The sequence below is a fragment of the Hemitrygon akajei genome, unplaced genomic scaffold (genome assembly GCF_048418815.1).
Source record: "Hemitrygon akajei unplaced genomic scaffold, sHemAka1.3 Scf000071, whole genome shotgun sequence".
NCBI classification, from domain to species: Eukaryota; Metazoa; Chordata; class Chondrichthyes; order Myliobatiformes; family Dasyatidae; genus Hemitrygon; species Hemitrygon akajei.
The window spans coordinates 488,604-502,874 of record NW_027331957.1 but is presented as its reverse complement, the minus strand read 5'-3'; the positions used below and the strand labels follow the sequence as shown (position 1 = coordinate 502,874).

General features: G+C 48.0%; 2 protein-coding genes across 2 annotated transcripts in view; one reads left to right on the top strand and one right to left on the bottom strand.

Annotated features, from left to right (window-relative positions):
• LOC140722164 (NACHT, LRR and PYD domains-containing protein 12-like) overlaps positions 1-14,271 on the bottom strand; it is a 651,684-nt gene that overhangs the window by 211,680 nt on the left and 425,733 nt on the right. The window lies entirely within an intron of this gene.
• The window catches only part of LOC140722163 (oxidized low-density lipoprotein receptor 1-like), a 75,133-nt gene continuing 66,288 nt past the window's right edge, over positions 5,427-14,271 (top strand). The window contains exons 1-3 of the mRNA XM_073036955.1: positions 5,427-5,558; positions 7,401-7,520; positions 9,535-9,654. Of these exons, the coding sequence (XP_072893056.1) occupies positions 5,492-5,558; positions 7,401-7,520; positions 9,535-9,654 (307 nt within the window). The 5' untranslated portion in view covers positions 5,427-5,491. The remainder of the gene's footprint in view (positions 5,559-7,400; positions 7,521-9,534; positions 9,655-14,271) is intronic.

Below are 14,271 nucleotides of genomic sequence, written 5' to 3'. Positions count from 1 at the left end.
CTAGTTTCCAGCTGTTTTTGTCGTGCTAATGTATATATAATTTAGCCTGAGGCGAGGCTTTAAAGGTGGAACTGAGGAATAAGAAAGGCATGAACTCGTTCTTGGGGTTACATTATCGGCCACAGAACAGTCCTGGGATTTAGAGGAATTAATCTGTGGCGAGTTCTGAGCCTGTTGTAAGAGACATCAGGTTGTGACATTGGGATATTTTAACATTCTTGGTATTGACTGTGAGCCTCACACTGTGAAAGGACCACTGGGATAGTTTTCTTAATCAGTTAAGAAATGTTCCTTAATCAGTAGATAGAAAATCTCAATGAGATAGTGCAATACTTGATCTCATCCCATCGAATGGGACACGTCAGGGGACAGAGGTTTGTGTCGGGGAACACTTTGCATCTAGTGATAGCAATGCCATTAGAGACAGGGTAATTATGGAAAAGGATAGGTGCAACCTCGAGTTAAGTTCCTTTTTGAGGTTTATAACAATACGAGATGCAAGTAGACCAGATAGCTTGTATCTTTTACCCCCAGGATGGAAATCTCTAATAACAGAGGACCTGCATTAAGGTGAGAGAGGGTATGTTCAAGGAAAATGAGTTTGGTAAGTTTTTGTTGCCAGAGAGATTGGCTGGTGATTGGAAAATGCTGGCAGCGCTGGTGGTGGAGGGAGATCCATAGAGGCGTTTAAATGGCTCTTTAACAGGCACGCGGGTGGGCAGGGAATGGAGGGCGACGGAAGTTGTGTCGGCAGAAGAAATTCAGTTCAAATTGATATATCACGACTCTTGGACCGAAGGGTCTGCTCTGTTGTGTGATTTACGTTCTCTGCTCTGTAGAAAGAGCAGAGTGATTTGAGCTCATCGGATGGGAAGAGCAGGGGGTTGGGTAGAGGGAACGACCAATTCACAAACGACAAAGGCTGTGTGAGGGACACACACCGACACTGTCTTCAAAGCGACACTGTAAAACCCCTTTCAGTGTTTCTGTGCCAAAGACAGAACACTCGTCGTGATGCGAACACACCGATAGATCCTGCACTGCAACAAGGAAACGTCCTTGCAGTGTGCGTAACACGCTCCCTCCAGAAACCCCTCCCCGAAACCGTCAAACACACCCTCTCATACAATACTCCTCGTCTCCGTCGCATATTCCTTCCACTACAGCACTCCCGTCCCCATCACCCGTCCCTCCCTTACAAGCAAACCTGTCTCCGTGACACAGTCCCTACTTTGAACGTATTCTCCGCCTGGGTCATTCCCAACATTCACTACGCCCCTCCACGTCCGTGTGACACACCACATCACTTAAACCGCAACACGAGGAAATCTGCAGATGGTGGAAATTCATGCAACTCACACAGAATGTTGGTGGAACGCAGCAGGCCAGACAACATCTATAGGAAGAAGCAATGTCGAAGTTTCGGGCCGAGACCCTTCGTCAGGACTAAGTGAAAGAAAAGATAGTAAGAGATTTGAAAGCAGGAGGGGAAAGGTGAAATCCGAAATGATGGGAGAAGACAGGAAGGGGTGGAGTGAAGCTAAGAGCTGGAAAATGATTGGCGAAAGAGACACAGAGTTAGAGAAAGAAAAGGATGATGTGACGGGAGGCCTCGAGAGAAAGAAAAGGGGAAGAGAGCACCAGAGAGAAATGGAGAACAAGCAAAGAGTGATGTGCAGAGAAAAAAAAGCTGGGGAAAATAAATAATTCACGGATGCGGTGAGAAAGGGAGGAGGGGCATTAACGAAAGTTAGAGAAATCAATCTTCATGCCATCAGCTTGGAGACTACCCTGACGGAATATCAGTTGTTGTTCCTCCAACCTGAGTGCGGCTTCAACTTGACAGTAGAGGAGGCCATGGAAAGACATATCGGAATGGGAATGAGACGTGATATTAAACTGTGGTGCCACTGGGAGATCCAGCTTTCTCTGGCAGATAGAGCGTAGGTGTTCAGCGATACGGTCTACCAGTCTGCGTCGGGTCTCACCAATCACCAGTGTCGCCTCACCTGGAAGGACTGTCTGGGGCCCTGAATGCTGGTGAAGGAGGAAGTGCAAGGGCAGGTGTAGCACTTGTTCCGCTTACAAGGATAAGTGCCAGGAAGGAGAGCGGTGAGAAGCGATGGGAGGGCGGACGAATGGACAAGAGAGTGGCGAGCGATCCCTGCGGAAAACAGAAAGAGGACGGGAGTGAAATATGTCCTTGGAAGTGGGAGCCCGTTGAAGGTGGAGGATGTTGCGGTGAATTATACGTTGACCCGGAGAATGGTAGGGTGGTAAGTGAGGGGAGGGGGAGCCCTATACCGAGTGGGATGGTGGGCAGATGGCTGAGAGCAGATGAGCGTGAAATGGGAGAGAAATGTTTGAGAACAGAGTTGATGGTGGAGGAAGGGAAGCCGCTATGTTTTAAAAAGGAAGACATCTACTTCGTTCTGGAATGAAGAGCAGGTGCGGCGGAAACGAAGTAATTGCGAGAAGGGGATCCGTCTTCGTCAACCTCTCCTTCTCCTGCACTACTCCCCGTCTCTATCACACACTCCTTACCTCCTCAATCATCTAAAACTACCCCACTTGGAGTACTGTGCTCAATTCTGTTCGTCTCACTACAGAAAGGGCATGGAAGACCTAGAAAGAGTTTAGAGGCGATTCACTCTGTGTCTGACCCCGGGAGTGTGTGATGGGACAGTGTGGAGGGAGAGTCACTCTGTGTCTGACCCCAGGGATGTGAGAAGGAACTGTGTGGAGGGAGCTCCACACTGTGTCTTAAACCGACAGTTTGTGATAGGAACGTTTGGAAGGAGCTTCGGTTTGTGTCTGTTCCCGGGAGTGTGTGATGTATCGTTGCGAAGGTGATGGGACGGCATGGAGGGAGACTCACTCAGTCTCTGATTCACAGTCATAGGTCAAAAGAATTCGGCGTAAAAACAGAGTCCACTCTGAGATTGGGAGCATGACAGTGATGACTCTCACGTCTGAACACCCTTCCTGTTGCCTCCTTTTTCCTCTTCCCTCAGCACACCATTCATTCTCTTTGGGTTAGTGAGCAGCCGGAGGTCTTGGTCCAGAAATGGCATCGTAATGGTTACTGAGGTGGTTCTGAAAACTGAAGTCAGGGATTTAACTATTAAAGGACAGGGCCACTCGGTGTTCCATTGTGGCCAGACAGAGGAAGACCACATAGCTTATCATGTGGCTCAAGAGTTGTTGCAGGTGGGAGGGTTTCAGAATCCCGGATTATTGCGTTTCTTTCCCAGGGAAGGTGGGATACGTACAGAAGAGTGGAAGACGGTTTACATCTAAACTGCAGTAGAACTAATATCTTCAGCGGGAAGTTTGGCCGGTACTGTGCATGAGGGTTTTGGGGAGAGTTGTTAAACTCGATTTGCAGGGGATTGGGATTCAGGGTTCCAGAGCGGAAAGCGGAGTCGATGTGGAGACAGATGTTGTAAGGACCTCAGACAAAGGCAGTAATCAAAATGTTGAGCATGATGCGACTAATGCCCTGAGGTGCGTTTATTTCAACGAAACAGATCAACGAAAGACAGGTGAGCTCAGGGCACGTATCAACGTTATTGTATCTATTACTGAGAATGACATTGTAGCCATTACTGAAACTTGTTTGCAAGAGGAGCAAGCAGGACAGTACAATATTTCAGGGTTCCCTATTTTTAGATATGATAAAGCGGAAGGAACTACAGGAGGAGTGGTGACAATACTGGCCAGAGAATATGTAAGTCAGGACAGACAAGAGGCAAGAGAGAGGCATTATGGGTGAAATGAGGAACAAGAAATATGCAACCATGCTCAAGGGGCTATATTATAGACAAGCCACTATTCCGTTAGTTTAGGATGAACAAATCTGCAGAGTGATCGCAGACTGTTGCAGGAGATATAAGATTGCGAAAACAGGTGACTTAAACTTCCAACGTAGACTGAGTCAGATACTGCAAAAGAAAGAGTGGTATAGAGTTTGTCAATGTGTTCAGGAAACTTTCCTAATATCAGTTTGTTGAAGTCCTAACGACAGAGAGCAATACTTGATCTCCTACTACCGAGTGAGACAAGGCAGTTGTCAGAGGTCTGTGCAGGGACACTCTTTGTAGGTAGTGATCATAAAGACATTAGTCCTTGGGTATAGATTCTTAAATTTGACCAAGGCCAATTTTGTAAAAGGGTGCGGATAATCCTGTGAACAGTGGGAAGCTTTCAAGGAGAGACGGACTTTGGTGTAGAAGGCTGGGGTACACACACTGTGAATGGGACAGTGCGCCAGCGCCCTCAATACGACACTGGGAAACCCCTTATGGTGACACGACCGCACACCCAACAGTAACAGTAACACAAACCTCGCCGTGACACCGACACTTCCTTCATCGTGAGAACCAAACACGGAAATGCCTTGCATCGCAGAACTGATACAGCACTCTCCGTCTCCATTATCCACTTCCCGTCAGAAAGACCATTGATCCCCGTGACACACGCCCTCCGCATCACCGTGACGAAGTCTATCCCCTGGAGCCCTCCACAGCTGCCCCCTTCACAGATTCTGAACGTCAACAGAGCTCAGAATAAACAGAACGGTCGTGTGGACAGGCAGCATAATTTCTAACAAAAGTACATGTCCGGCAGAGCATTATGGGCCGAAGGGTCTATTTTGTGCTGCAGATTCTCTATGTTGCTTTTCTATGTTACCCAGAGCTTTGGCGTTCAGTGGTCTCGAAGTGTGTTTGTCCTTCGGGGTTTGTGTATGTCTCTGACCCGATGCTTTGCCGTGGGAGGAAGAAGGGAGGACGGGGAGAGGAGGCCACAGAAAGGGGGTTGAGATTGCAGGATTTGGAGAAGTCGAGGAAACCCTGTGGAGAGAATGAGTTTGGAGGAGAGCAGTATACCTCACTCGGGGGGAGAGGGCTTGTTCCCCTCGGTGGGGTTTGCGTGTTTGTCCTGGTGTCGTGGTCTCCCGCAGATAGATCCTCTGAAGCCCCGGCGGTGAGCAGGAGCAGTGGGAGCGTCTGACCCGTAAACCAGGAAGCATCCCCTCTTTTCTTTCACTCTCTCTCTCCTAATCTCCTCCCCCTCTATCTCTCTAACCCACCACCCCGTCCAGTCCGGCTTATCTATCTCCGTCACCCGTACTTACCCTCCCTCTCACCTCACTCCCAACACTCCCTCTTTTCTCATTTCTTCACCCACTCAGACCAGGGTCACACAGTTCATTCTCTCTCACTGCCGACCCCCGTTCTCCCCACTCTCTCCCTCCAACCATTTCTCCCCACTCTCACTATTCTTATCTCAGTAGACAACCCTCTCGCACACCCTCATACCCTCTCCACCCACACTTGCCGCCTTCCCACCCCCTGCTCTCGGTTCCTCTCTTTACCAGCTGTTCAACTGCTGCTTGTTGGTGTTGATCTGTCTCACTGTCAAAACGGGCTTCCTCTGACGACGGTCACTAACCCTTCCGAGCTCAGAGAGGCAGAGAATCCTCGACAGGATGGACGGCATCGAGACTTACATGAACGTGAAGTTCACAAGCACGTACTCACGGTCTCCTTCTCGAGGTGAGTGTGGCAGAGAGCCAGAGGGAGGTAGCTTAAATCTATGTTTGTCGACGAGGGCGAGTGATGGGAGAGTGTGGAAGGAGCTTCCCTCTACGTCTGACCATGTAGGGAGAGTGGTATGATGCAACAGTGCAGAGGGAGCTTTTCTCTGTGTCTGACCACGAGGGTGTCTCATGGGACGGTGCGGAGGGTTCTTCGCTCTGGGTCTGATGACGGGAGTGTTTCAATCGAACGGGCGGAGGGAGCTTCACTCTGTGTCTGACCCAGGGAGTGTGTGATGGGACGGTGGGGAGGGAGATTCACTCTGTCTCTGACCCCAGGAGTGTGTGATGGGACGGTGTGGAGGGAGATTAACTCTGTGTCTAACCCCGAGTGTGTGTGGTGGGACAGTGTGGAGGGAGTTTCACTTTGTGTCTGACCCCTGGTGTGTGTGATGGGAAGGTGTTGAGGGAGATTCACTCTGTGTCTGACCCCGGGAGTGTTTGATGGGACGGTGTGGAGGGGCATTCACTCTGTGTCTGACCCCGGGAGTGTGTGATGGGACGGTGTGGAGGGAGATTCACTCTGTGTCTGACCCCGGGAGTGTGGGATGGGCGGTGTGGAGGGAGATTCACTCTGTTTCTGACCCCGGGAGTGTGTGATGGGACGGTGTGGAGGGGCATTCACTCTGTGTCTGATGCCGGGAGTGTATGATGGGACGGTGTGGAGGGACATTCACTTTGTGTCTGACCCCTGAGTGTGTGATGGGATGGTGTGGAGGGAGATTCACTCTGTGTCTGGCCCCGGGAGTGTGTGATGGGACGGTGTGGAGGGAGATTCACTCTGTGTCTGACCCCGGGAGTGTGTGATGGGATGGTGTGGAGGGAATTTCACTCTGCCTCTGATCTCGGGTGTGTGTGATGGGACGGTGTGGATGGATATTCACTCTGTGTCGGACCCCGGGAGTGTGTGACGGGACGGTGTGGAGAGGAGTTCAGTCTGTTCCTGACCCCGGGTGTGTGCGATCGCAGAGTATCGAGTTCGTTTCTGGCCTTGGACTGTGCGATACGTCACTGTCTGGGGAAGATCACTGTGTCTGATCCCGGCAGTCCGACCCTGTGTATGACTATGGCGCGGTGTGGAAGGAAATGCACTGTGTGTGTGATGGGACTTTGTGCAGGGAGCCTCAGACAGTTTCTGATACTCATTGATTTTCTTCCCCCTGAACCTAGTGTATCGTAGTGGAACTTAACGTCAAGACTTTCCCTGAGCTCCTTCTCTCGTTTTCTCTCTCTCCCACTCGAGCCTTTTCTTTCCCTCTTCCTCCTACCTCTTTTTGCCTCCTCTCTCATCCACTCTCCCCTCCCTCGTTTTCTGGTTGTTTTCCTCATCTCACCCTCTGATTTCCCCTCTCTCCATTTTCTCTCCATCACTGCCCCTCCCCTCTCTCCCCCTTCCATCTCCACTCTCTCTCGCCCGTTCTCCCCGCTCTCTAGCCATCTCTCAACCTCTCCATCCCCATCCGCATTTTCTCTTCCCTCTAATTTTTTCCCACTTTCACAATCCCCTCCGCTCTGTGACACTCTCCCGGTCTCGCATTCTCGCTCTCAACTTTGCACTCTTCCCCTCTCAATCACTCACTTAGTCTCTTCCACTTTCTCACTCCCACTTCCATCAAGCATGTTTCAACCACCCCATCGATCCAATTTAGTCCCTCTCCCCGTCTGTTCTCCTTCACTTCTCTTGCTGTCTCCCATCCCTCTCTCCCCCTCTGTTACCTTTTCTTTCCGTACTCTCTCTTCCCTTTTCGCCACCCCCCATTCTTTAACACTCTCTCTCACATTCTCTCGCATTGTCTCCCAGACGGTCTGACCTCCACCTACTCAGAACTGAACATTGGGAAAGGCGAACCAATCATCGACGAGGATGAGGATCCTCTCGTTGCCTCGGGACCCGGCGATCTGCCAATCACTGCACAGACAGGTCAGAGTTCTCGACAATGACGTCATTCTGGAGAAGTGGCGCGTCATGTGGCCAAGTACCCACGTTTGTAATGCATCCGCCTCGACCGCTTCTCTGTCAGCTCGTTCCATAGACTGACCACCATCTCGGTAACAAGAGGCTGTCGATCGACTCTCCAATTAAATATCTTGCCCCCCTCACCTTAGTCCTGCGCGCTCTGGTCCACGATTCCCCAAGTCGCGGGAAAATATCACTCTGTCTGTTCCCCTCGTGGCTTTAGAAACCCTTGAAAGGTCATGCCTGACCTATGAGGTATAAAGTCGCAATCAGCCCAACCTCGCTTTGTAACACAGTCCCTGCAGGCCCGGCAACATCTCGTTCAGCTCTCTTTCCAGTTCTGTTGCATCTTTCCTAGAGCAGGACGATCAAAGCTGAATAACGTACCCCTTGTGCGGCCTTACCGACGTCCTGTACAACTGCAACGTGGCCTCCAGACTCTTATGGTCTTATGGTCTAATGATTTTCCAGAGCGGTATACCATTTGCAACATAATATCTACCATCCCGTCCTGATCAGTCCTGCTGAATTCAAATTAGTCAAACAGATCTCTTTGCTTTCCAAATTTTCCTCCAGAATAGACAACCATCTCGGCCTTGTTAATCGCCGTGTTATAGTCTATCACCGCTCCATTTACTCTCAGCGCCTGATCTGTCTTACCCGGTGAAACCAGCCCGACAAATCACCCTGGGTCTCACACCATCTTCCAGCCGCTCTATCTTCTCCTCTCCATCCGTCTATCAGTGCTCAGTGTTCCTTTTCTGCCTCTCCCAACCCTCTCTTCCAGCTTCTGGAGTTATCGGCTTCCAGGGACCTTGTGAATGGATGTTTTAAAGTCAGTGTGCAGTATGCCTAACAATGCGAAAAATCAGTCAGTAAAATCCCCCTGGTCCCCACACCATTATATAGAGTGACCTAGAAAGTGGAAACGTGAATTCCTCATTGAGTTCCCCACACATTCTCGTCTACTTCCCTGTTCTCATAAACTGTCCTGGTTCCTCATTCATAATATAGAAACTGCTCTGTCCGTGACCTTGAGAAACTTCAGAGCTCTGTGTACGCAGCTGAGCACAACTCCGAAACCAGCCTCCCCTCCATGAACTCTGACTGCACTCCCTGCTGCCTCGGGAAAACAGCCAGCTTCATCAAAACTCTGCCTTCACCCACCCCCACCCATCCCTCTTCTGCACCAAACCAATGGGAGGAAAGATACGAAATCGTGTATCACCATGTCATAGAACTGAGAAACCTACAGCACATTACACACCCTTCGGCCCACAATGTTGTGCCGACCATCTAACCGACTACAGAGACTGACTATAAATTCCCGAGCTGCAAAACGTTATATATCCAATGTGTGAAAAAGAACAAAGTTTCAAACAATAATATAACGACGAGCAAAATACTACAAACATAACCCTCTGTCTTTTCCCTCTCTGTCACCAATTCCTTCTCTCTCACTCTGTCCCTCAGTCTCCTCCTCCCACTCTACCCCTCTCTCCTTTACTCTTTCCCGATCGTTCTCACACTTTTCACTCCCCCGTCACTCGAAACTCCCTCCTTCTTCTCTATCCGTCCCTCCCTGTCCCAATTCTCACTCCTTTCCCTCTTCCCATTCTCTCCCATTTGCCACCCATCGCCCCCATCTCTCACCCTCTTTCCCTCTCCATCCACTCATTTCACCCTTTCTCTCCTGCTCGGTTTCCCCGTGTTGCTCTCTAAATTTAATCTCTCCTTCACGTCCTCTCAGTGTCTCTCAGCCCTTTCTCTCACCATCACATAATGCTCTCTCCCTACTGTCCCTACTCTCCCCCCTCTCTCTGTTAAATCTTTCTGTTCTCAATCGCCCCATTCTCAAACGTCCTCTCTCTCTCTCTCTCTCTCTCTCTCTCTCTCTCTCTCTCTCTCTCTCTCTCTCTCTCTCTCTCTCTCTCTCTCTCTCTCTCTCTCTCTCTCATTCCCTCGTTTTCTCTCTCAGACGGTCTGAGCGCCACCTACTCAGTGCTGAAGCTTCGGAAAGACGAACTTCTCATCGATGAGAATGAAGATCCTCCCATCGCCTCGGGTCCCACCGAAATAACAGTGACTGCACAAGCAGGTCAGAGATCACAGTCATTACGTCATTCTGAAGGGGTCACGTGCCATATGCCCAAGTATTCAAGTCATAAAGCAGCTACACCGATCACTTACCCTGCCAGGTCGTTCCAGCTTGGGTAAAAAAAAGTCGTCACTCGGTCCCCAGTCAAAACTCTTTCTGCTATCATCTTAGACAACTGTGCTGTGTTTCTCGATTAAGCATATCACCATTTAAAAATTACAGCACGAAAACAGGACATCTCGGCGCTTCTAGTCCATGCCGACGCTTACACTCACCTAGTCCCAGTGGCCCGCACTCAGCCCATAACCCTCCATTCCTTTCCTGTCCGTATACCTATCCAATTTTACTTCAAATGACAATACCGAACCTGCAACTAACACTTCTACTGGAAGCTCATTCCACACAGCTAACACTATCCGAGTAAACTTAAACTTTTGCCCCCTTACTCTGAAATCATGTCCTCTTGTTTGATTCTTCCCTACTCTCAATGGAAAAAGCTTATCCACGACAATTCGATCTATCCCCCTCATTTTAAAAACGTCTATCAAGTCCCCCCTTAAACTTCTACGCTCCAACGTATAAAGAGCTAACTTGTTCAGCTTTTCCCTGTAACTTAGGTGCCGAAACACAGGTAACATTCTAGTAAATTTTCTCAGTACTCTCTCTATTTTGTTGATAACTTTCCTATAATTTGGTGTTTGGAACTGCACACAATACTCCAAATTCGGCCTTACCAATGCCCTGAACAATTTTAACATTAGATCTCACCTCCTATGCTCAATGCTCTGATTTATAATGGCCAGCATAGCAAAAGCGTTCTTGACCACCCTATCCACTTGAGATTCCACCTTCAGGGAACTATGCACAATTATTCCCAGATCACACTGTTCTACTGCATTTGTCAATGCCCTACCATTTACGATGTATGTCCTATTTGGATTATTCCTACCAAAATGTAGCACCCCACATTCATCAGCATTAAACTCCATCTGCCATCGTTTAGCCTACTCTTCTAACTGGCCTCAATCTCCCTGCAAGCTTTGAAAACCTACTTCAATATCCACAACGACACCTAACTTAGTATCATCTGCATACTTACTAATCCAATCTACCACCCCATCATCCAGATCATTAATGTATATGACAAACATCGTTGGACCCAATACAGATCCCTGACGCACACCACCAGTCACCGGCCTCAAACCTGACAAACAGTTATCCACCACTACTCTATGGCATCTCCCATCTAGCCACTGTTGAATCCATTTTACTGCTTCAATGTTAATACCTAACGATTGCACCTTCCTAACTAACGTTCCATGCGGAGCCTTGCCAAAGGCCATACTGAAGTCCATATAGACAACATCCACTGATTTACCCTCGTCTACTTTCCCCGTAACTTCTTCAAAAAAATCAATAAGATTTGAGAAACATGACATTCCACGCACAAATTCATTCTGACTGTTTCTAATCAGACCCTTTCTATCCAGATAATTATATATACCGTCTCTAAGAATACTTCACATTAATTTACCCACCACTGACGTCAAACTGACAGGCCTATAATTACTAATTTTACTCTTAGAACCGTTTTTAAACAATGGAACCACATGAGCAATACGCCAATCCTTCGGCACAATCCCCGTTTCTAATGACATTTGAAATATTTCTGTCTGAGCCCCTGATATTTCGATACCAACTTTCCTCAAGGTCCTAGGGATATCTTGTCAGGACCCGGAGATTTATCCACTTTCATATTCCTTAAAAGTGCCAGTACTTCATCCTCATTAATCGTCATAGTTCCTATAACTTCACTAATTGTTTTCCTTACCTTACACAATTCAATATCCTTCCCCTTAGTGAATACCGAAGAAAAGAAATTGTTCAAAATCCTCCCATCTCTTTCCGCTCCACACATAGCTGTCCACTCTGATACTCTAAGGCACGGACTTTATCCCTCACTATCCTTTTGCTATTAACATAACTGTAGTAACTCTTCGGATTTATTTTTTCCTTACTTACCAAAGCAACCTCGTATCTTCTTTTAACTTTTCTAGTTTCTTTGTTAAGATTCTTTTTACATTCTTTATATTCCTCGAGCACCTCAGTTACTCCATGCTGCATATATTTATTATGGATTTCCCTCTTTTTTCGAAACAATTTTTCAATATCCCTTGTAAACCATGGCGCTCTCAAACTTTCAACCTTTCCTTTCAAACTAACAGGAACATAAAGATTATGTTCCCTCAAAATGTAACCTTTAAATGGTCTCCATTTCTCTGTTACATCTTTCCCATAAAACGAATTGTCCCAATCCACTCCATCTAAGTCCTTTCGCTTCTCCTCAATGATAGCCTTTCTCCAAACAAAAATCTCAATCCTGGGTCCAGTCCTATCCTTCTCCACAATTATATTGAAACTAATGGTATTGTGATCACTAGACCCGAAGTGCTTCCCAACACTTCCGTCCGTCACCTGACCTATCTTATTCCCTATCAGGAGATCCAACACTGCCCCTTCTCCAGTCGGTACCTCTACGTATTGCTGCAAAACAAGCTATCCAACACACATTTTACAAACTCCAAACCACCCTGCCCTTTTACAAAATTGGTTTCCCAGTCAATCTGTGGAAAATTAAAATCTCGCACAATCACAACCTTGTACTTACTACAAATATCAGCTATCATCTTACAAATTTGCTCCTCCAGTTCTCACTCCCCATTAGGTGGTCTATAATACACCCCTATAAGTAATACTACACCTTTCCCATTCCTCAATTCCACCCAATTTTCCTCCCTAGATGACCACTCTATTCTATCCTGCCCAAGCACTGCTCTAATATTTTCTCGGACAAGCAATGCAACACTTCCTCCTGTTGTCCCTCCGATTCCATCACACGTGAAACAACAAAATCCACGAATATTTAGTTGCCTATCACACCCCTCCTGCAACCATGTTTCACTAATAATTACAGCATCATATTTCCAGGTATCAATCCATGCTCTAAGCTCATCCACATTCCTTACAATGCTCTTAGCATTAAACTAGATGCATTTAAGAAACTCTCCACCTCTTCCTCTCTATCCCTAACAATGCGATCAACTTTATTATACTTTTCTTCCTTCTCTCCTACATCTTCGGTCTGAGAGCTCCCCTTCTCTATCACCTGCCTATCCTCCCTCACATACTGTCTACTAGCTTTCTCTATTTGTGAACTAACCTCCTCTTCCCTAGTCTCTTCAAATTGATTCCCACCCCCAACCATTCTAGTTTAAAGTCTCCCCATTAGCCATAGCAAATCTCCCATCCAGAATATTGGTCCCCCTAGGATTCAAGTGAAACAACCGCCCCAATAGAGGTCCTAATGATCCAGAAAATTCAATCCCTGCCCCCTGCTCTAATCCCTCAGCAATGACCTCAGACTACTCACCTTCCCACCTCCGGATATCTCGGACGCGATCAGAAACATCCCGAACCCTGGCAACAGGGAGGCAAACTACCATCCTGGTCTCGTGATCGTGTCCACAGAATCGCCTATCTGACCCCATAACTATCGAGTCCCCTATTACTACCGCCTTCTTCTTCCATTCCCTACACTTCTGAGCTGCAAGGCTGGACTCTATGCCGGAGGCACGGCCACTGTTGCTTCCCCCAGGTAGGCTATCTCCCCCCAACTGTACTCAAACAGGAGTACTTATTGTCAGGGGGTATAGTCACGGGGGAACTCTCTGGTATCTTCCTCTTCCCCCTCCTAACCGTGACCCACCTGTCTGCCTTCCGTGGTCCCGGTGTGACCGCCTGCCTGTAACTCCTCTCTATCAACTCCTCACTCTCCCTGACCAGACGAAGGTCAACGAGCTGCAGCTCCAGTTCCTTAGCACGGTCCCTTAGGAGCTGCAACTCGGCGCACCTGGCGCAGATGTGGACGTCGAGAGGCTAGGAGGCTGGAGCCCTGACACTTATACTTCCCCTTTCCTCAAATAACAGGAAAAACTGAAACCTAAACCTACCTTGCCTCGCCCTTTTCCAAACTAATCCCGTTGAGCCAAAGCCCTTAGGCCTTCACTCTGCTCCCGGCTCACTCCGCTGCAGCAAAAACAGCCCGCCCTTGTCCGAATTAAACTGCATTTGCCACTGCTTAGCCCACCTCTCCAACTGAGTGATATTCCCCTGAAATGTCTTCACTTTTAACAACGCCACCAACGTTAGAATCGTCCGCAAGCTCACCAGCCGAGTCTTGTATAATCTGTTACAAATGGTCAATACAGTTGACAAAGATCACTGGATCCACCCCTGAAATGTTAGTTAACACCTCTACTGACGGACTTCCAGCGTGCAAAGTTATGGGGTCGTGTGGGTTTAGTATTTTTTTAAGGATTATATGGGTCGGTAGAAAGTGAAGGGGTGAAGGGCCTGTTTCCTTCGGGATCAATAAAGTTTGTCTGTCTGTCTGTCTGTCTGTCTGATCTTCAACCCTAAAGTTATGTCCCTTCAGCAAATAGAACACTACGTCACAGTACAGGCCCTTCAGCCCTTCATGTTCTACCGACCCATATAATCCTTAAAAAAGAACTAAACTCACAATACCACATAACTCTGTATTTTTCTTTCATTCAT